This window comes from Cydia amplana, chromosome 10 (assembly GCF_948474715.1).
Source record: "Cydia amplana chromosome 10, ilCydAmpl1.1, whole genome shotgun sequence".
Lineage (NCBI taxonomy): Eukaryota > Metazoa > Arthropoda > Insecta > Lepidoptera > Tortricidae > Cydia > Cydia amplana.
This window is the reverse complement of record NC_086078.1, coordinates 12789989-12814736: the sequence shown is the minus strand read 5'-3', so window position 1 is coordinate 12814736 and position 24748 is coordinate 12789989. Positions and strand designations below refer to the sequence as shown.

General features: G+C 37.1%; 2 protein-coding genes across 2 annotated transcripts in view; both read left to right on the top strand.

Moving 5' to 3' along the window:
* The window catches only part of LOC134651442 (uncharacterized), a 134274-nt gene extending 124294 nt beyond the window's left edge, over positions 1-9980 (top strand). Inside the window, exons 3-4 of the mRNA XM_063506548.1 lie at positions 8638-8798; positions 9001-9980. Of these exons, the coding sequence (XP_063362618.1) occupies positions 8638-8798; positions 9001-9060 (221 nt within the window). The 3' untranslated portion in view covers positions 9061-9980. The remainder of the gene's footprint in view (positions 1-8637; positions 8799-9000) is intronic.
* Positions 9981-22893: 12913 nt separating this feature from the next.
* The window catches only part of LOC134651488 (kelch-like protein 5), a 32155-nt gene continuing 30300 nt past the window's right edge, over positions 22894-24748 (top strand). Inside the window, exons 1-3 of the mRNA XM_063506602.1 lie at positions 22894-23268; positions 23517-23677; positions 24198-24400. Of these exons, the coding sequence (XP_063362672.1) occupies positions 23039-23268; positions 23517-23677; positions 24198-24400 (594 nt within the window). The 5' untranslated portion in view covers positions 22894-23038. The remainder of the gene's footprint in view (positions 23269-23516; positions 23678-24197; positions 24401-24748) is intronic.

Genomic DNA, 24748 nt, shown 5'->3' with positions numbered 1-24748 from the left:
GTCCTAGGTACCTTTGTATAGGCACTCAGATTTATAGCAGTGACCTAATAAACTAATATATTCCACCTTTAATCACCCACCTCAACCATAATTAAATACCTATTCACGTCCCAAGGGATTAAATAATTCAATGCTGACTCTGCACTCTGGGAATATTTAATCAACTCATTTCCATTTTCAAAAGATAACGGCCCAACGTTTTCTATAGCTTTGATTTCTGTGGAGTGGTAATCTGGTTATGCAATCGCAGTTCGCACCTGATTCTCGGTATTTCAAACGTATTAACTATAATGCTACCAATTTACTTACAGAGTAAACTGGTAGCATTACAGGGAATATGTGTTGGTTACGTAAGATTATGGCGTTGCCATTTAATACCTAACTCATATATTTCGATATAATTTATTTAAAACCTTACCCATACCTACCTTTACTCTGCTACCTTTTCTCTGCAGCTGCCCGTACAAGTAATAACGTTTTTGAAATAAATGGGAACATACATTTGCACGCAAACACATTAAAAACGAACAACTACCTACAGCTTAACACCTTCGCTACCACAATTCGATACCTACCACTTTTTCTTTAACATATGACATCTATTTCAGTTTATAATTTATATATGTACTTACAGTAGTGTGACTACTTAAAAACCAAAAATCTATTTTTTTTATCCGACTGTCAAATAGACGACAGAGTGGAATGTAATTACATAATGTCAAAGTTTGTACGTTATGTCTTATTTTTTCCGCGTATTAGCCAAAAGGGATGTCTAATAAAAACGTGTAAGATGTCGTTAGTAAGTCTCGAGTTTATGTGACATTAGACCGGGCTTACACGTATTTTTTAAATCAGGTTTTATTACATTTTTATTCCTATCCTTATTTCAGAAAGACGAAGGCAGAGGCACGTTGCATTAATTTTAGCACATAAATACACCTTATACACCTCCCCACTCACTCAAAGTAAACCTTTCGTTAAGCCAATTTCTATTGAAAATTTTCTGAGTAAATAAGTAGATAAATCTTACTGAATGAAAACCGTTTCGTAATTACTTTGCATTCTGTAAATAAAGGAGGCCTTATACTTGCAAAGCATTAAACAAAATTACGTTTAGTTACATACTTAAGTACATGGAATAACCACATTTAGAAAGTGATTTTATTTGAAAAGATTTGGGTGAAAACCATAAAGAAACCTAAACCCTGGCGATGTTTGCATATTTGAATTTCGAGTCCTATTTAATTCCATATAGCCGGAGAGCTAGCCACGGCAATAGGTATGCAATTTATAGAGCAACGAAATCCCTCTAGTTAGTATGCCATACTATCATTATTAATTAATCCGGGCGCCTGGCAGCTGTCTAGCGGTGGGTGTGGGAGTGGATGGGCAACAAAGTGGTTGTAAAATCAATTGAAGGTGTGCAATTTATAGAGCTCTGTGTTTGGTGTGATATAATAGGTAATTATGTATTTAATTCAAATATAACAATGCCAGGCGTTTTATTTGGGGGAAAAGTAGTGCCAGGTGATAAAAATCGATAAAAATACACAATTACTTGTGCGCCTGTAGGAAGATCACGAGGAAATTGCACCTGACTCACAATCTATGCGTAAAGCAATTGTGAGTACTTCCTGCAGGCGCACAAAGTGATTGTGTATTTTCTATTTTAGCTCTTAGACCAATAAGAATTCAAAGGTCGATTTGTACAAGTATGCCACCGGCACGGCACTTGCGAGGTTAAGCTTCTATTAAGAACGTTCACTGATCTGATCCCAGTTTAAATCACAAACATAAACATAAGCCCCTAATTGTCTTTTGTACCATCTTCAGACATCGGTGTACCTGAACAATCGCGACTGCTTTCGAATGCACAGCACGCCCGCAAGTCCCCACAAAAGTGAATAGATAGGTGGTATAGCGAAGACTCATTCCAAACGCTTGTCAGGCGCGATTAAACTTCATCACCGAAGCGAACCACTATAAAACATTATTAGAAGATGTATAGATGTTACTAATCTTTGAGGCCACGTCACACTGGTTCTCAAAAGAACTCGACTCGCTTGCAGTCGCGCGATCAATAAGAACACACGGCAAGCGGCGAGCCCGGCCTCACTTTCCCCGGAGTCTAAAAATAGACGCTCGACAGAGTTAGCTTGCGCGCGAACTGAATGAAACTATAACCGAGAACCAACTCGCCCCAAAATTTGCGCGATTGTTTTAACGTTCGGTCGTAATGTTGACGTAGGTCTAAGTATGTGAAACTCATTCAACCTACCTTTATAGTTTATACCTTTATGGCCGTCCATTAGGCGGTTCAGGCGGAGTATGTCACTTTCTTAGGACGTCACATTCTGAGTTCGTCACTTTCTGACTTTGTCACTTTCTGAGATCGTCACATTCTGAGTTCGTCACTTTCTGACTTTGTCACTTTCTGAGATCGTCACATTCTGAGTACGACACTTTCTGAGGACGTCACTTTCTGAGTACGTCACATTCTGAGAACGCCACTTTCTGAGGACGTCACTTTCTGAGTTCGTCACTTTCTGAGTTCGTCACTTTTTTAGCATAGGTACGATTTAACAGTATAATATACCTGCACGAAAGATGTATACTGCCAGCAACCAGATTAGCTGTTCGACATACGGTCGCTTTTATATCCTACATACCAATACCAATCTCTGTTTGCCTTACACCTGACTGGTAGAGAATTCCATTTGGCAAAACGTCCTATGTTTCGTGCAATAAAGTGAAAATAGAGAAATAAATAATAATAATAAAACAATCTAATTATGTTTCAATCAGAGTATTTAATTCAGAATAAGTACTTAGAAACTACAAGCACCAAAACATTTAGCCACAGATTGGAGTTAGGCCGGCAACAGCTTCGATTCAATACACATAAATGTATCGCACAGTAGGAACCATGATTTTATCATTCGCCGCTGTGATTAGCTTGTGAAGGTATCACGGCAAGCTCGCTGACACCAGTAGAAGGTCATTCCAACATATTTACATTTAAACGGGCTGCCGCTCCTTTCGTGACAACATATTCTTCAGCATCTTCTGTCATGTCTCCATAAACTCAAACGTCTTTTTTTCTGATGGTAGTGTAAATTTTGGATACCTATCTGCGTATAAAATCAGCATTGCAGTTTTGTTTCAGACAATATTTCTTCTCGTGTCATCTGTGGAGAATAGGCGTCAATGGAGTTTTTCTTCAAAGCGTTGCCGAATTTCAGAATATATGTTCAGCCATCAATCACTTCTGCGTATGGAGTGATCCATACTCTCATAGTTCTCATGTTCTTTATTTGTTTGTTTTCTTCCTATATAGGTTACACGATGAATTTTTAAATTATTATTACATTATACTTTTAGCCTGACAATAGAAATCTAGCATGTCGCCGATTTGACATCGCTGATTTTTTTTCTATTTAAAATGCGAAACTACAAAAAGGTTATATATAAGTAGTTTGTCAAAGGACTCTCTCATTTCAAACATAGACAGAGATAATCATACTATCTTTGTCTTACTCTAGTACTAGCACCCAAAAGAAAAGGATGAGTACAGTTTGTATTGTTCTTATTTAATGACAAATTGGTTTGACCAACTATACTTACAGTCCGTTAACTCTCAGAATGAAATTCGTTTTTCGGGTAAAATCGGACGTAATCGCGTAATAGAAAATAGAAAATATATTTTTTAATGTTGATCCTAGCGAAAAAAAGCGGCCAAGTGCGAGTCGGACTCGCCCATGAAGGGTTCCGTATTTAGGCGATTTAAGACGTATAAAAAAAAAACTACTTACTAGATCTCGTTCAAACCAATTTTCGGTGGAAGTTTACATGGTAATGTACATCATATATTTTTTTTTGTTTTATCATTCTCTTATTTTAGAAGTTACAGGGGGGGGGACACACATTTTACCACTTTGGAAGTGTCTCTCGCGCAAACTATTCAGTTTAGAAAAAAATGATATTAGAAACCTCAATATCATTTTTGAAGACCTATCCATAGATACCCCACACGTATGGGTTTGAGGAAAAAAAAATTATTGAGTTTCAGTTCGAAGTATGGGGAACCCCAAAAATTTATTGCTTTTTTTCTATTTTCGTGTGAAAATCTTAATGCGGTTCACAGAATACATCTACTTACCAAGTTTCAACAGTATAGTTCTTATAGTTTCGGAGAAAAGTGGCTGTGACATACGGACGGACAGACAGACGGACAGACGGACAGACAGACAGACAGACATGACGAATCTATAAGGGTTCCGTTTTTTGCCATTTGGCTACGGAACCCTAAAAAGTAGCATTTATTTTATAAGAAATCTCAAATAGATTATTTACGTAAAAGATATTTTTTTAACTGTGGGCTACCGTTTACGAGTTATTTACGAACAACTAAAAAATAACAACCTTAGAATAAATTATACGTGACTTTCCCACTTTAATATATTTTAAAACATTGATCCTAGCGAAAAAGTGTACTGAATCTTTTTTGTAGGAAATTTTATATGGATTACTTATGTAGTAGAACATTTTTTGCTACGGGCCACTGTTCAAGAGTTATTTACGAAAAACTCTAAAAAGGGACCTTAACACCATAATAACATCATAATTTGACAGAGTCGCCGGTCAAAGGAACCGAGGTGGAAAGTTCCCAAATTAGTAATCTGATAGCCCACGTAGTGAAGAATCTAAAAAAATTTTTGGACATCGAAGTTTGTACCACCTTGTATAGAGTAGTTAATACCACCATAACTAGTAGGTAAGTAAATATTTAAATTCATTAAAATATGTGACTTTTAAGTACTTACTGTATATTTACAAATTAAATTTAAAATTATTGTTTTAATTTATTTTTTTATTTTAAAGTAAATTTGAATTAAAACTAGAGATAAAATAAAAAACACAAACTATAAAATATACTTAACTTACCTACAAAAAAAAATGTGACTGTTATTACCACTCTATATAATTTCAGCCAGAAGTTGTAAATGACGGTGTGACGTTCTGCTTTCAAATTCTGATTCTATTTTATATAGAATATGACAAAAAGTCAAATAGCAATATAGTCATCAACCAAATATTAAGCATAACGTCATTAAATTAGGGCTTATTTTACATTGAGAAAAAAGGTATCCCTAACTTTTTGCGGTAAGTTTAAAACTTTTTGTGAGTGAGTAAGAAAGCAGAATAGCAGTATCAGATTTGAGGCCCAGGGAAGGACATATACTTGGTCAACCAGATCTTGACAGTAGAAAAAGGCGGCAAATTTGAAAAATGTAGGCGCGAAGGGATATCGTCCCATAGAAAATTTGAATTTCGCGCCTTTTTTTACTGACAAGATTTGGTTGACCAGCTATAATTATTATCATCATATTTCCACGCAGATGAAGTCACGGGTCGAAGCTAGCGCACCATATTATCAAATTATAGTTTGTTAAACCAATTTGTCATTAAATAAGAACAATACAAACTATACTCATCCTTTTCTTTTGGGTGCTAGTACTAGAGTAAGACAAAGATAGTATGATTTACTCTGTCTATGTTTGAAATGAGACAGTCCTCAAACTATATATAACCTTTTTGTAGTTTCGCATTTTAAATAGAAAAAAAAATCAGCGTTGTCAAATCGGCGACATGCTAGATTTCTATTGTCAGGCTAAAAGTATAATGTAATAATAATTTAAAAATTCATCGTGTAACCTATATAGGAAGAAAACAAACAAATAAAGAACATGAGAACTATGAGAGTATGGATCACTCCATACGCAGAAGTCATTGATGGCTGAACATATATTCTGAATTTCGGCAACGCTTTGAAGAAAAAATCCATTGACGCCTATTCTCCACAGATGACACGAGAAGAAATATTGTCTGAAACAAAACTGCAATGCTGATTTTATACGCAGATAGGTATCCAAAATTTACACTATCATCAGAAAAAAAGACGTTTGAGTTTATGAAGACATGACAGAAGACGCGGTATGCTGAAGAATATGTTGTCACGAAAGGAGCGGCAGTCCGTTTAAATGTAAATATGTTGGAATTATGACCTTCTACGGCTTCTACTGGTGTCAGCGAGCTTGCCGTGATACCTTCACGAGCTAATCACAGCGGAGAATGATAAAATCATGGTTCCTACTGTGCGATACATTTATGTGTATTGAATCGAAGCTGTTGCCGGCCTAACTCCAATTTGTGGCTAAATGTTTTGGTGCTTGTAGTTTCTAAGTACTTATTCTGAATTAAATACTCTGATTGAAACATAATTAGATTGTTTTTTATTATTATTTATTTCTCTATTTTCACTTTATTGCACGACACGTAGGACGTTTTGCCAAATGGAATTCTCTACGAGTCAGGCGTAAGGCAAACAGAGATTGGTATTGGTATGTAGGATATAAAAGCGACCGTATGTCAAACAGCTATTAATCTGGTTGCTTGCAGTATACATCTTTCGTGCAGGTATATATACTGTTAAATCGTACCTATGCTAAAAAAGTGACGAACTCAGAAAGTGACGAACTCAGAAAGTGACGTCCTCAGAAAGTGACGTCCTCAGAAAGTGGCGTTCTCAGAAAGTGACGTACTCAGAAAGTGACGTCCTCAGAAAGTGTCGTACTCAGAATGTGACGATCTCAGAAAGTGACAAAATCAGAAAGTGACGAACTCAGAATGTGACGATCTCAGAAAGTGACAAAGTCAGAAAGTGACGAACTCAGAATGTGACGTCCTAAGAAAGTGACATACTCCGCCTGAACCTATTAGGCTTATAAATACTAATATCACTAATATAAAAAAATACTTATTCAATGGTCTTGAGTGCCATAGCCTCCTGAGACCCAGAAGCGTTTGTTTTGTTTTTGAATTTGGAACCCTTTAGTTACTCAATGAAAGTTCAAAATATTTTTAAGAATATGTCCAAAAATTTGTACGGAGGGTCTTAGGAGGATTACTGGCACCTTAGTCCTTTATGCTAAACCATTTTGAACCGAACATACTCACAAAATATAACGAGAATCTGTTGAGAAATGGGACCTGCAGAGGACATCCGGACATACGAAAGTATTTTTGCCCAAGCTGAACGCTAACGCAGGTCAATAAATAAATATTAGTGGTCACAAAATTCCACGAGAATCCGTTGATATTGCAACCTACATGTAGGAGAACATCCGGACATATATATATCTATCTATCTATCTATCTAATACCTTTAAACGAGCAATTCTTGCATATTTATTTATTTATTTATTTATATGTATATATATTTCGGGGATCTCGGGAATGGCTCTAACTATTTCGATGAAATTTGCTATGTGGGGGTTTTTGGGGGCGAAAAATCGATATAGCTAGGTTTTATCTCTGGGAAAACGCGCATTTTCGAGTTTTTATATGTTTTCCGAGCGAAGCTCGGTCACCCAGATATTATATATATATATATATATATATATATGGCTTCACGGGCAGGGTCACTAAATAGTTCACTAGTGTCACTACCGACCGACTAGGCCAGTCAAGTTGTCAAAAAGGCATACTAACGAAAATAAAAATAAATAAACACAAGGTTGCATTTGTTTTGTGATGTTCAATTTTGAAATAAAACCAGTTCAATTCTATTTCGCCAGTAACTGGCCACCCTAAACTAAAAATGATTAAATTCACCTATAAACAGAATTCATTTTAGTATAATTCAATAACTAGCCAATTTATATAATACTAAAAAATGAATTCTGTTTATAGGTGAAAGAATAATTTTTAGTTTAGGGTGGCCAGTTACTAACCAGGTGGCCAATTACTGGCGAATTACCCTATTTAAAACTCACGGGTAAATTTTATTAACTTAATTCGTAAGAATTGTTTAGAAATAGGTAACTGAAACACAGTAGATACAGTGCAGAAATGCGAATAATTACTTGGAACAGAAGATTACAGAATAGTGCTCTAAAATATATATCAACAAATTTTCTACTGGCTATCAATGAAACCGGGTCAATACTAGGAATCTAGTCTAATCTGGGTGAAGGGATTTAAATAGCTCTATTCAAATGTCTTCGAAATAATATAGACTTTTTCACTGCGCAAGTTCCGATACGTTGTACATTATGTATTGTATGTTGATAGTTAACCGGAACCGGACTGTATGATGGGATGAGATGATGGAAACACTTACTAAAGGTTAATTATATTAATAATGTAATAAATAAGAAAATACGGAACAATATTTTAACGGTGTCAAAGGCAGTCTGACTATCATATATCATTAGAATCAAAAGTATAGAAATTTAAGATAGAAAAAAGGTGTCAAAAATATGTTATTAATCACTCTTATACATATAAAAGTATAAGCACTGACGAGGGATGTCCATTTTAACCAACAATTAAAAATTTGCAAGTTCGAGTCGGCTTCAAAGTAAATAGTTCTATGCTCTACTTTCTACACGTTAGTAATCGTAAATAGCAACCGTGCGCAGAAAAATAATAAAACTTGAAATATAATCCCGCGCCGCGCCTATATTAGACTACTGGTAAAGCAAATTATATTCAGTGAGGTCCCTCTAAATTTAGCCCCAAATTGTATTTGAACTAAACTGTAGAGTGAAACTCATCAGAACTTACTTGTTCCAGAATGCCCTCCGGCCGCAGACGGTATGGAGCGCTTCGCGTGCCCCACGCCAGACCGGCAAGGCCGCTACCGCTGCATCGACGATCATGTCCTCTGTGACGGCTTCATCGACTGCCCCAACGGCGAGGACGAGGATCGACAGGCCTGCATGTTCTACAAGACGGTACGCACTAGTTGTAGCTTGTACCAGAATACGCACCGGACCGGGCGGATCGTTACCGCTGTACCGAAACGACCACGATTGACGAAAAGTCGCGTTTCTTCAACTTCGAACGTATCTTTTGACTCTGACAGATCATATTCATATCAAATTCCTCTGTTATTGGTTTTGTTGCAGAATTAACTCAGTATTGATTTTGTTGCAGACCAAGGCGCACCTGGACGTGCTCGCGGACGCGCTGCTGCGGTGGGCGCGCGGCCGCTAAGCCCCCTCCCGGACCCTGACCCAGTGCTCCACACCCCACCACGTCTCCGACCTCATCATTATAACCCTCGTTTAAAAAGCCAGTGTGCTCTTATGAATAGCTAACGCTGCGATTAATTTTCCGAAGTTCCGGACGCGACCAGCTGATTACTCGTAGACGAGTTGAAATGAACGTAATGAAACATATCAAGTAGTGGTTCAGCCTATGCCAAAAACATGACCACTTAAAGTGTAGTGTGTAAGGACTCCGAGCGTGAACGGATAAGACGATTCTGTAGGAGATGCGCGACAGTGCGTCGGTTGGAACGAGGAAGTGTTGCTCTGGTTTCGTCCCAAGTAACCTCTCCGCAGCAATTTTACTTTCCCATCGATATTTCGTACTTTCTAGCATTTATTAAACTAAAATGTGAGACTGGTAGTCGACATTGTTAGTCGGTAGATCATTATATTATTAATTATAGAATAGTTCTTCATCTAACGAAACATTGTTTGTCGATTTGTTGGTGTATGTATTTACCTTTTTACTCTGTTATTAGTTACAGCATTCCACACTTTATGATGGTTGTAATATAGATAAAAGCTCGTAAAATGTATATAATACGAATACTATAAATGATTTGTGTACTTATTGAATTGATTTACTCTCGCGGCCTACACATAACGAAGGAAGCTTGTCTGAGCCGCTAGTGCGCCTCGCGGCTCGCGCCAGATCCGCACATTCCAAGTTTTGTCAAAACGCTTATGATATAATAATGTCACGGTAAACTTAAATGAACTTCATCTCGAATAAGGCAGCTACTGTATATTGGTATGTAAAACATTAGTTTTTAAGATGGCGTTTTATTCATTACATTACTTTTAAGTACACATAAATTATCCGAGTCATTAAGTTATACATTTTTTTTTGTATATACTATTCCATTCCATGTTGTGTACCTACTTGATTTGTTTTACTTAAGGTTACAACATAGGTAGCACAACGTTTCGACTGAATATTTATCTTATCTGATTAATTTTATAGTTAATTAATTATTAGGGCCGATACAGACTGATTACAAACCGACTGCAATTTGTATGGGAACTGCACGCTGCAACGTTCGGCGTGCAGTTCCCATACAAGTAGCAGTCGGGTTGCAGTCCGTCTGTACCAGCCCTTAGTGTTAAGATTATTTCATAGAAGTGATCAACACCATCTAGTCAAATGAGTTCCTAAACGAAAACATAATGTTACATAGTTTTATTATAGACAATTTATAAATTTCCTTTGAATTTATTGCCCAAAACTAGTCAATACTTCTTCACCTACAAATTGTACAAGATTTCTCAATGCTTGATTGATGCTTCCATTGTTGAATTCGTTGTCACAAGAGATTTGTAAATTCAATTACGATGTAAATTCAATATCTTTTAAAGAAAGTATTCATTTTCGGTTTGTGATTGCTTTAGCACCCTTTAAATATATATAAATAAAAAAATCAAATATTTAACCCTCCAGTTCACATCCACTATGTTATTATAATAGTGCTTATATTGATAGATATTAAATATTATTTAATTAGATACTAATACTTAACTCGATGTTATAAGATACATTGTATCTTTATTTGGGGTACTTACCTAAAATATAAGGAAACAAACTTAAATTTAAAAGTCAAGTAAATTAGTGAAGCTTTTAGGAAATCGTAATAGATGTAGTAATAGGTACTGTAGAAGCTCTGTCTACATTTATAGGTAGGTATTTAAGACATATTTAATGGAATCGAATGCACCAAACTAAGTAGCACTTAGTATATTTTTAAGAATAAGCACCGTAAATTTAAGAATTGTTGGGAATCCTAGTAAAGATAATGACACATTTTTTTCCGTATTTTAATTTCATAAACATCATAAATGAATCAGTTAACTATGCAGCAAAGCATCTACCAGGGTGATTATTGTGATTTAAAGCACAGTTTGTTTTGCGTCTGAACATTACTTTTAAATAATATAATTAATTCCAAAAGGCCACCTCTAATAACATTGGAGTGATCGCCACTGGTATAAAGTGGCACAAAATACGAAACAATAGGATTTCCTTATGTCAGAGGCTAAGCCACTATATTAATTAAGTATTTATTTAAAACAGTATATAGGTATATAATAAATGGCATAACGTTTATAGATATAGAAGAGTAGCTATAGAATAGGAATTATTTTTAGAATAGGATGTGAACTGAAGTGTTTTTTTACCACGATAAAGATTTTGAAACTATGGAGGCACGTCAAAGCAATACAAAAATATTTGATATTATAATTTGCATATTTGAATACAATATCCAGATGACGCAATAGACCCATCATGTTACAATTTTCAACCCAAATAAACAACGCTATAGTCTGTTAGAACACGAGTTCTTGAGCCAGCAGACTCGGCGGTGTTTATAGACCCTTTTAAAGTCGTTTGCATGTAAAGTTCATTTTATACAAACCACACTGCAGACAATTTGGGAAATTGTTTACTTTTTAATGTTATTGCTTCGATGGTATGGTTTCATATTATACTTTATCGTTTTTTAGTCCATCATAAAGCCTCTATCCAGAATTATTTTGTTTCTCATCATACTGATACATTGTAGTATTTAACTGTATACTTTTTTCCCAATACTTATCAAAAATTAATTAATTACCTGTTACGATAGTATTATAATCTTTGTGGCAATAAATTCACAAATAACAACTTTGAAATAAATTTCAATGATTGAACGGGCTCTACAATCTATGTTGGGAATTATGACTCCTAACATACAGACATAAAATTGTAGAGCCCGTTCAGCTGAAGGAAAGACCCACGCAGAGTTAGCTTGAAGTATCAGACAACTTTTTACACTAATTTTTAAAATATCCACTGGATGGTATCACAATGGCAACTCATAACAGTCATAACATTTCAATAATCAAATAGCCTAGAAACCTTTGCACCGCAACACAGGAAATTTACTATCTTTATAAAGATACTTATGATATGTACAGGTATAATTTTTTTTGTGAGTGTCTTTTAGTAAAGGCACGTCAGGTATATGTTGAATGAAAACACTTTCCAAATTATACCCTACAAATGTTTTGTTTAGTTTGTCTTTCTAAACACCGTCATTGTTCTTCTCCGATTTAATTTTGTCGTCATGGAGTGTGATTGTACATATTTTATTAGATTGTATGTTACCTATAATGGATATATTATTAATGTAATTGCACCGACATTTGCCTGTTTTGTATGTGCACAGCAATTTATTGTGATATTTTAAATACTATAGGATAAGTGCAAATCATGATCTCGTGAGTAGACTAATATGTACCTAAATTTATCAATGTGATTATAATTAATTTACTTATTAATTAAATATGTATATGTCAAATTAGTCTCTATTGAATATGGACGCGTCTTATTTATATTATACCTACCTAGTTTAGTCCGGCTAGACCATTCACTTATTTAGCCTCGTGTCATTTTGCTAGAGCCTATTTATGCTTGCGTTGTGCGGCATCCCCCCTAGAAAGACTGTTAGACGGCCGGGTCAAACAATTAAAAAATAATCAAATGTCAGAAGCTATTATCCCATAAAAGGTTCTATTTTGAACTAGAGTGGACGCCGCATCGCAGATCTGTCACTGTTTCTATTTTATTCGAAATCTTTAGCAATTTTCGTCAATTTTATGGATACTTGTGTACGTAGGAATAAATAAAATATGAAGTGCTAATCGTTGTCCACCGTCGTCCTAAGCTGTAACTCCGCGAGGTCGCGGCGCGCGCGCCGCTCGCTACGCCTGCGTCGCGGCTCGCACTGCGAGTATTGTTTCATTGCACCTCACCACTATGATATTTATCTAGTCATTGTTATAAAATTATTTAATTAACTATGTAAGCACACGACTACGAGCACAATTTTTCTACACATTTATTAAGTACCTTTAACCTGTAAGAAGGTAAATTAAATGTTGATCAAGGTTTCTAGTCACTTTTATATTTCGCAAATTACATGCGATAAATACAGATGTTGAAGAAGTAACAACGTATGCTCATGGAATCTTCCGAACTCAGTTCAAAGTACATATTTGTAATACCAACCTATTTCTCAGACATGATATATTAACAATAATCGCTCAAATGGGAAAACTATTTCGACGATATTTATTGTTGAAGTAACATATTTTTAGATGTCACCCTTGATAGTTATCATAAACTACATACATTAAATGCTTTTAATTTGGTCAATTACTGGATGCACTGACAAAACGCTACAATTTTTCCGCAAGAAATATGCAGATTACGTGATGAAAAATGTTAAAAAATCATCCGCCAATTTTCTTGATGGTAGTTGTTACTTTAAAAATGCAACTATTTTTGTAGATACATATTATCTATTTGATTACCACTAGATAGAGATTTACATAGTATATATTTTCTCATAGTGTTACGTTTGCCGATGTTACGACAAACGAATATTCATTTACGCACCATGAAATTCACTGACACCGCAGCTCATTGACGCGCTGTTCACAGATATTGGCGGTATATTCAGTTTTCGAAAATATAAATGCCAACAGGACTATAAGGGAATTTTCCTCGCATTGTTTATCATGTTGGAATCAAGCTTTTAAAATCTAAATACGTCTCTAGTGTTTTTACCTATCATACTTCCGAGTTATTTCTTTGAATATACATTTATATATATGTTTGCCAAAGTTTCATTTATTGATTATTTGGAAAGTTAAGTCTCAGGGAAACCCCTTTAGAAAAATGTAACTTTGGAAAACAGCACGTGGAGAGAGATATATTCGGACTATGTATAGGTTCCAACTCTATCGTGCTTAGCATACCCATCGTCGCTAGTGCATTTAAATAATTGTTAGTACCTAACTAATTTTCAAACACATGCGGTGGACGTGCCAAGAATGGTAGAACTAGGATCGGCAGACTCGTGTCTTAGAAGTCTGCCTGCGCCGCTAGCTCCGGTTTCAGTGGGTGTTGGTCGACCTAATAGAATCACAGACACAGGTCAACATGGAATTATACCTAACGTTATGAATCAAATCTCAAGGATTCTCTTAATATTTGTCAAATTGATACGGTTCCATGATACAGGATAGGTAGGTACCTGTTTTACTAATCCCTTGGCGTCGTACAGAGCTCTCCCAAGTGAAGCGACCCCCACACTCGCACGTCAATACTAAAGGACCGTCACTGAATACAAAGAACATCGTACGTTGTGCTTTGAATACATGTATCTATTTATATATATATATGAGTCGCACACGCTCATCTTCATTCATCGTGTGGCAATACTATTTTACTCGCGAGTAAAACAGACATGTATTAAAAGATCAATGTACAGGATAGTTCGACTCGTTTTTGGCGACGGCCCTTCATGTCTATCAGCTAATGTAAGTTTGATAGTTTTCTTGTAATCTATGAGACTCTTGCGTTAAGCCGTGTCATGCACGAGTTCACTTGACTTGTCATTTCGCAGAATATGTATGCAACTCATATGGCGATAATCTAATAAGTCAGGTGTAATATTACAGAGTCGACCCTGTGTCTTAGCTAATACGTTACGTAGGTGTTATGTTTTTGTGATTTACTCGAAATTGATTTACGATATAGAAGAGGATGATATTAGATTTTTTAATAAATGAGAATACTTACTTATTTATTAAAGCATGAGACTGTAAGTCCTCCGCTTCAATTAATATGGCTTGCCTCTAATTTTACTTGTTTATGTTTATCAGACTAGACGCGGTATTCACCAGTGTAAGCGTCATTTTAGATTACGTACATTTGTTACGGATCTCAAGTTCTAGTTATACTGTATGAATGAGTCAAAGTATTTGTAAAACAAATATGATTTAATATTATATAGGCTTCGACTCAGGGTAGACTTCGCAATGTAAACGTGGCTTCATAACGACTACGCTATTTTGTAGGCGTAATATACTTTTGGACTATTTATTATGTATTGTTAATTACTATGTATGTTGTATTAAGATAAAAAATGAAAACAAAAAATAAATGTTAATAAATGCCTCAGCCAGATGACATGAGAGTTTTATTTCGATATTTCCCACGTCTTCGCCTAAGGCAATGCTTTCATATATTGTTCAAAGGGCAAATTATCCACTACATTATTATAAATTATTTATTATTGTAGGTCTTTATCCATCACGGAACGCGCGCATAGAGGCCCTTTTCTCATAATAAGATGTAAGGAGTACACCGAGCGGATGCTGCCCTTGCCCGTGTCATGACCATGTAACGCAAGCAGACTACGCAGAGGCAGCAACCGCATGGGTGTTAGGGCTTGATTGAATCTAAAATGAACTTAGGACTTAGAACTGAAAGTGCTGAGGGTACCTAAATGGGCCACTGGACTTTAAATATAGAGTCAACCCGCCACTTATGGTTCCACATCTACCCTCGAGAACGCAGTTCTCGCGACTGCACTATACTCCTCTGGACGGCCGGCTAATCCAAGCCAGGGGCAGAGGATCCTGTAATTATTATTAGGTATCTTTATTTATTTCTTTTCTTAACTTTCTTCTTATTAACTACGTGGAAGTCAGGTTGTTAACGCGTATAGGTTTGCCTTCCTTAGGGAACCGGATCGCCGCATGTAGGTGAGGGATCTTTACGCCCACACAGCGTCGTTCCTAGTACTGTGGCTATTCATTGCGATTCAACCAAAGATATAGGATGCAATAGACATATTCAAGTCAAGTGAAGCTGAGAGCATACCTACTTGGCTTTTATGTACGATATACATAGCAAGGGCCATAGATGCTGTGCGCAGTGTGCGCTTATCTTATCGATAAAGTCATATCGATAGTGTCAACATTTCATAAAATGATAATTTATACTTGAAAAGTTTTAACTATATTAGTTATAGCTATACATACCTAACTGTGTCGTCAATGAGAACAGACAGCGTATGTGCCTTGGATTCAATTCAACGCAGCAACGTACCAAGCATAATGGACGCCTTTGCACACGATGCGGAGTAGCTTATTCCAAAGAACAGGATATGTTAATTTAAATTTAGTATATAGTTATTCGTTTGATAGACATAGATTTAGGTTTTAGTTTTGTTTATTATTGTTTCCAAAAACTTGACCAATAAGTATAATTAATAACGTAGGGAAAATATATTGGGTGCCCCGGCAATATGATAGCTTAATACCCTACGCTCTCTTGCTATGAAAGTTGTTATTCTGCACGTGCCAGTGCACTTGAACAGGTTTTATGTATTATCAAGAGTAGGTTTATAACCTAATGTAACCTAATCTAACCTACCTATATATAGGATGTTGCGTGTAACACGAGCAAATAATCAAAACATATATTACCTACTTATAATTTTTATACTCCTCAAAGTATAGAACTTTTGTTAAACAACTTTTAAACATTATGAATCCTTTAGACTTCCTCTTTGTCATACAAAATATAATATCTGGAAGACCGAGCAAAGCTCGGAAAACATATAAAAACTCGAAAATGCGCGTTTTCCCAGGGATAAGACCTAGATCGATTTTTCGCCCCCGAAAACCCCCATATAGCAAATATCATCGAAATCGTTAGAGCCGTTTCCGAGATCCCCGAAATATATATATATATATATAAATAAATAAACAAGAATTGCTCGTTTAAAGGTATTAATAATATCTGGGAGACCGAACTTTGCTCGGAAAACATATAAAATCTCAAAAATTAGCGTTTTCCCAGAGATAAGACCTATAGCTAGATTGATTTTTCGCCCCCGAAAACCCCCATATACCAAATTTCATCGAAATCGTTAGAGCCGTTTCCGAGATCCCCGAAATATATATATATATCTGGGCCTTATCGTTGATGAACACCTTTCTTTTAAACAACACTTGACTAGTCTATCCAAAAAAGTGAGAAAACTGATTTATTTAGTGAAACGGCTGCGGGACTGTTCACCTCTAAGTGTCCTTCGCGTTGTCTACCATGCCCTGTGCCAATCTGTTTTAAAATATTGTATTGCAGTCTGGGGCAGCGCAGGTAAGACGGCACTCCTAGAACTAGAGCGTGCGCAACGTGCTGTCATCAAAGTCATGCTAAGAAAACCTTTTAGATTTCCTACCGACTTGCTGTATAATGAAACGGGGATCCTCAGAGTCAGACAATTATTTATTTTCAGCGCAGTGTGTAGAGTTCATAAAAGTATTACAAATTTACCGGTAAGAGACCTCATTTTGAGCAGACGTATATATAGAGTCCCGATACCTGCTGTCCATACATCTCACGCCAAGAGGTTTGCTTCCCATATGCACCCATTTATATATAACTCTGTTTGCAAAATTATCGATCTAAAAACGTGTACTTTATCAAATGTTAAATCTAAACTCAAAAAATGGTTTGTGACCCTATCCTACAATGATACGGAAAATATAATACGTTCTTATGTTTAGGTCTGTCATCATCTAGTCCTTACTCGCTCTCCTACACCTTTCACACACACACACACACACACACACACACACACACACACACACACACACACACACACATACACACCCTAAAAGCTTACACCTTATCACCCTCTTTCACACATCATTTTAATTAGGTTTAGTTACCGTATGTTACCTACTCTTTTGTAAGCCCCAAGATACAGGCTCAGCCTAGTTTGGTGCTTACCGGACACCTTTGTGATTGCCTACCTATTTTATTATAAATAAATTATTCTTATTCTTATTCTTATTCTTATTCTTATATAAATAAATAAATAAATAAATATGCAAGAATTGCTCGTTTAAAGGTATTAGATAGATAGATAGATATAGATATTGCCTTCAATGTACGCTGACATCAGTACGTGTTTGACGTTGCTTGTCACGCTATTAACATAACATGCAATGCATTGCGTCTTAGAAATCTTAGAATAAACTTTAAAGTGTAATAAAATCAAAACATAAGTTATGTTTAAAAGTTGCTGAACAAATGTTGGTCAGTTTGAGGAGTATAGCCTACTGTTTAATTTATTGCTCCTGTTACAGGAAGCATATATAGGTTAACGAACCGAGGATAATGCTTACTTAAATGCAGCAACGTTAGGGGGATACTTTTATTACGGACGTAAAGCACACCTCTATCTACTCTTAGTGTAAGGCCTGACGGCCTAGCCAAGGTGACAATCGCTATCGCTTCGCCATCGAATCGCTTTGTGTCTCTCTATCACTCTTCTATATTAGTGTGACAGTGACGGTTGCGTTTCGTTCGCTACGGAGCGTTAGCGATTGGCATGTTGGCTACGGGGCCTGAGTGGACGCTCGGAGCAGAGCGTTCGGCGGGGCGTGCAGCGTGGCGTCGGGCTCACAAGTAATTTGAGCAGCGTGTACTAAGGCCGCTCCTATACGCTTGCATTTGTGTAACATGCACGCCGCACGCCCAACTCGAGCGTCCACTCAGGCCTTACACTTAGGTATGTGGTTAGGTACTTAAGTATGCAAGTATAAACGCTATGCCAGCAGCATGCCACTAGAGCTGATGACGGATGGGTAAATATTATTTGAACCCAAATGGGAAAATTATGTTTCCTTTTTATTGAATAAAATTAGGGGAAGGAAATATTTCGAAAAATCATCTATTTTATGTGAGAAGGTCCAATAAGGGTTGTGAAAGAAAAACACTTCATAGCCAGTAGGTAATCGGTGTTCGGACATTGCGTGATATTGAGTCATAACCTTAAATTGGATGTGTCTACTATATAAATAAAGTAGGTACCTAGATTTATTAGAGTAGTCCATCTACAAACGAAAATGTTCGAGCCGCCCGCACTAAGTATGTGATGATGTACGATGTACGGTACACCATTGCAAAATGTATCCTTCTAACACTAACGACCACGGAGAAAAGCTGCGGACGGACAGACAAACCGACGGACATGGCGAAACTATAAGGGTGCATAGTTGACTACGGAACCCTAAAATAATCTCTAATCTTGATTCTGACAAGACCATATGTAATTAGTCAACTATTTATGACAGTTGAGTTCTATTTCTATGGACCGGTAGATAAGACAGTACTGAGTAAATTAACAGACTTGGTTTTATAATAGGTACCTACCATCTGAAAGTTTTGCATTGGCTTGAATTTTTTATATGTAATATTTTTAATGAGATGAGTATCTACTCCATATCGTTCCTTTTAATGTACCTAACCATATGCTAAAATAAAATCACATAAATTTAAAAGTATGTACATATTACAGAGCTATTAAGGTACAGTACAAACCTTTGAGCAAGTATATTTAGAAAGTTGAATTCGCAACCGCCCACGCACAGTGACATTTCAGTAACAAACGATTTATTTTTGTTTCGTCGTTTATTGAGTTTTTAGGTTACTATTGGTTTTCAGGTTGTTTTTCACAGAAAAACCCAGTACCGCCTAAAGCAGTTGAGGCCAAAGTACCTACGACGGCTACGACCCTCCGAGGGCCTACCGCGAACCACGTTCGACGTGTTGCCTCCCTGTCACACTTACGTACGAATTTACAAGTGCGACAGAAATGCAACACGTCGAACGGGGTTCGCGGTAGGCCATCAGAACCGGCCCGCGAAAGGGTTTTATGGCTCCTCTACACGATGGGCCAGCGCCGGCCACTCCAAGGGACGCATTTATGCGTTAGAGGGAGCAAGTGATATTGCTATCTCATTCTACCGCATGGCTGCGTCCCTTGGAGTGGCCGGCGTTGGCCCATCGTGTAGAGGAGCCATATTTATAGCCCACATGATTAGTGTTGTGAATAACGCTCATTTCGAAGCTTAAAAACTCGAACCCTTAAACTCGAGGCTTAACGCCTCGAAGGCAGCAAAGACGATTTCTTACATCCATACGCGTAAAATAATTAAATACAATTCTCAAATATAGTCGAGTCTTCAAGACTTACGAGTCTTGAGGGCTCGAGTCTTTAAGCCTAAAAATAAGCGTTATTCACAACACAGCGGCCATGATACCTGGTCTACTTTTATTTTGACGGACAAGCCATATGTATTAAAGGACAATTAAGTGTGTAATATTTAGGATTTTATGTACCTAATTAAGAAATATGTGACGTTATCTATGAAAAGGGACCTTATTGTCGATGGCGCTTACGCCATTATTAACGACGCTCCGATATAAATACAAGGCCGCGCGACGCTGTGCGGCGTAAGCGCCATCGACAACAAGGTCCCTTTTCATAGATAATGCCCCATATTACTACTTTTACTTTATAACGTTTCAAATCCGCAATTCTAGCCCTCCTCTGGAATTTCTTACAATTTCTGGCCCCCCTTGAAGAAAGTTTGCACATGCCCAGGCCAATTCGAATATACAATGACAGAATCATATCTAAATGAAGTAAATGATGTCATTTAGTTATCGTGCCTATAATGCATTAAAAATCACTTACCGATCCGATAACACGATTTTTCTCTAATAGCCACTAGCTAGGTAGTTAGTTGTCGGCGATGTCACGTCGACGATCAACAATCCTTGCGGACGCCGCGCTGCATGGCCAACGCCTCTCGCAGACGTTGTCTAAGGGCCACTTGCACCATCCCTCTAACCCAAGGTTAAGCGGTTAAAACGTGAACTTAGTCTCAAATTGTACTGGTAACCATGGTAACTCCAGGTTTAACCGGTTAACCCGGGTTTAGTGGAATGGTGCAAGTGGCGCTTAGGCATGTAAAGAAATCGCTTGCTTATTGACATGATGAAATATAATTAGCACCTTAGTAAAGTATCGTTTATACGCCTCTCTATGGCTGCATCGAGCAGAGCGGTAGCGACGCAGATAACGATTTTCGATCCCTGTAGAATTTCGAGCATTCTAGTGACAATTTCGATAGATAGGTCAATGATATTATATAACCATAGATAGGTTACACTCATACTTGAGGAACACACAAAATACTTCCATATTTATTTCTGTGCCTACGAAGAAATCTGTTATTTTTGATAAATTTTCTCATTACATCCATCTTTGTCACACTCGTTGTTATACATAAGGTCGTCTCTTTCTCTTTCGGTGTGCGGGAACTCGTTAGCACGTGCACATTTCTCGCTTGTCCAGCCGCGTCTAAAGGAAACTTGTCGAATTTGTCACAAGTTAAGTGCTTCAATTTTGGAACGCCTATAACCTATCTTGAGTTATAAATCATTGACGGTTAGCAAAATTAATTGAAATAAAATATTTTAAATGGCTGGATAATAGAAAGAGGAGCATGAAACGCAATTAGGTATTTTTTTTATTTTGCGGTATGTACAAATTTTGAATCTACTGCCGGATGATTAGTTGATTACAGATACAGTGTTGCCAACGTGGGTGCGGGGACGGGGATTGCCACATAAAAAAAGCAGTTTCGTGTTCAATGATAAAGATGTCGCCAGTTTTTAGGGTTCCGTAGCCAAATGGCAAAAAACGGAACCCTTATAGATTCGTCATGTCTGTCTGTCTGTCCGTCTGTCTGTCCGTCCGTATGTCACAGCCACTTTTCTCCGAAACTATAAGAACTAGTGTTGAGTCGCTCACTCGTGAGGCACCTCATTTGTACCACTCATTTTGTTAATTTGTCGCAGTACTTCGTACCGCAAAAATGTCTTACTTCACTCCTCTATTCATTTTACTTGATTCTAAAATTATCTTTCTCCTAAAAGTTCTATTCTTAACCTCCAGAATTGCACTCCAATTAAATGTTACTATTTATTTATTTATAAAGGAAGTTATGAATACATAAATATGTATATACATTAAATATTTTTGTCGCCGTTGGAATTAATGGAATAGTCGTCGCTGAAAATATGCTAGTACCTCACCTCATTTGAAGTAAGACATTGTAACACCTCATTTTAGAAAATGAGGTACTCATACAAACTCATTTTAAATTGATGTCCTACCCATCACTAATAAGAACTATACTGTTGAAACTTGGTAAGTAGATGCATTCTGTGAACCGCATTAAGATTTTCACACAAAAATAAGAAAAAAACAATAAATTTTTGGGGTTCCCCATACTTCAAACTGAAACTCAAAATTTTTTTTTTCATCAAACCCATACGTGTGGGGTATCTATGGATAGGTCTTCAAAAATGATATTGAGGTTTCTAATATCATTTTTTTCTAAACTGAATAGTTTGCGCGAGAGACACTTCCAAAGTGGTAAAATGTGTGTCCCCCCCCCCCCCCTGTAACTTCTAAAATAAGAGAATGATAAAACTAAAAAAAATATATGATGTACATTACCATGTAAACTTCCACCGAAAATTGGTTTGAACGAGATCTAGTAAGTAGGTTTTTTTTTATACGTCATAAATCGCCTAAATACGGAACCCTTCATGGGCGAGTCCGACTCGCACTTGGCCGCTTTTTATACAAAGGGCAATATAAGGGACTGTCCCCCCCCCCCCTGCATTGAGCCCGACCATAGAAGGTAGGATCCTATAGAAGTGGTATACGCATGCCTCCGTGAGGGAGAAAACATAGGCAATGCGACACTATGATTGGTCGAATTTATTTGTTGCCCTCCATAGTACATATTAAATTTACGGTGGGGAATAAAAAAAAAGTGAGACTGTGACAAGGACAAACAATAATAGCGCTTTCTCTGCTACTCCTAGTGAAAGATACATAAGACTATCTCGTTCTGTCAGTTACCCTCACCACTCATGCCCTATCCAGTTAAAATACTAGATTCATGAGCTCGACATATTAGGCCATATTATACTACTCTTTGTATTAGGCTCGGCATCAGAATGGATGTAAAGCCCTTTAGCATGTCCAGGTCTATGGTCCAGAAGAATAAAAAAAAGTGAAATGTCAAGTGTGTCAAACTGTTGACACCGTGTGTGACGTTTCTTTGTTTTCATACATTCGCTTTGTTTAGAAACGAACGTTTGTAAATTTAATGTGAACCATTGCTTTGTTGAATCTCTTGTAACTTGCCAAATCATGTCGGGCTGTGACTCCCAGAAAGCTGAAACTTCTAAGGACAACATATCCACCAATTCCATTGACGAAGGCCTGCCTCGAGAACTTAGCCAGTTAAGTTTGTCGAGTGCCTCAAGCCAAGACGAGTTTTTCTGTGATAAAGGACATTCCGAATCAGCTTTGAAAAACATATACGGATATTATCAGGCCCAGAAGCTATGTGACGTTGTTTTAATAGCAGGTGGAACAAGGTTAGTGCCAGTATTTTCTTTAATTGGACTGTGTTTATTTATTCCCACTTATTATATGGAAGTAATTCATATGCAGTAATCACAAAGAGACTGCCTTAAAACTAAAGTAAAACAGAAAGGCAATAAATTGTAAATATTTATAATGGTTAGTCATTAACTACATAAAGACTATTGTCTTACTAAATAACTAGTTCAAACAGATATTTGTCATTAAAATACTTCACAACTTTTGTTATTGCTTCTAACAGGATATCAGCGCACAAGATAGTATTAACATCATGTAGCGAGTACTTTGCTGCTATGTTCACCGGGTCACTGCGAGAGGCACAGCTGGCTGAGATCACATTGGAGCGGGTGGACTCCCAGGCACTGCAGGCACTGGTCCATTACTGCTACACTGGCACTATAGGTAACATGTTAATATTTCTATTTATATTGCCCTTTGTTCTGAACATAAATTATTTTACATGAAAGTATTTGTTAAATATATCTGAGTTCAGTAGGCCTCCAGCTTCTTCCAGTGTTCTCTGTCCCTTACCACCCAGACCGTCCAGAGTGTCCACTATTAGTATGATTTTTATTATATAAATTCCTTCTTTTTTTTTTCTTAGCATATTTGTGTGTCCCACTGCTGGGCAAAGGCCTCTCCCCTGGTTCTCCACGACTCCCGATTCAGCGCTTCTTCCGGCCAGTTGTTAAGGAAGGCGTCAAAGTCGTCCCGCCATCTCTGCCTTGGCCTGCCCCACCCACATTCCAATAAGACACCTCATAAAATTTTAGTCATTGTCTTATAAGAATCACCCTGTTGTCTGTATCATCATAAACATTATAAGTTTCAGAGGCTCTGAAAATATGTCTCTTTACATACATTTTGTATGTAAAGACATATATTTCGAGAATGTCCCTTCAACAAGCATATCAACTTTCAGAATTAAGAGAAGAAACAGTGGAAGTCCTGCTGTCCACAGCAAGCTTGTTGCAACTCAACACAGTCACTGCCGCGTGCTGTGCCTTCCTGAAGAAACAGCTTGATCCATGCAACTGTCTGGGGATCGGGCTGTTTGCGGAACAACAGTCCTGTCTGGCCCTGCATCGGAGTGCCTTGGAGTACACCTATCAACATTTCATGCAAGTAAGTTATCCGAGATCAGGGTGAACTAGGGCAGAAATAGAGAAGGAGAAATGGGACCCAAACGAAATCTTTAAAACTTGGAGTTTTCTAAATAAACAGGTTACTATTAATATTTAAAAAAATCTAAAGCCCCGAGCGCATCGAGTTGGCTCGCGTGGCAGCCTGGTATCCATTGCGCGCGGCTACCGCTGTTCGATGGTTTGCCGCGCGATATGGAGACGGGGCTTAAGGAGGGTTTTCTAGTAAACTAAACTTTCTCCCTTATTTTTTGTAAAAAAGAACATTGTAACCCATGATGTGAAGCGCTTTCTACTTAGCATTTACTATTATTACTTGTCAAGAATAATG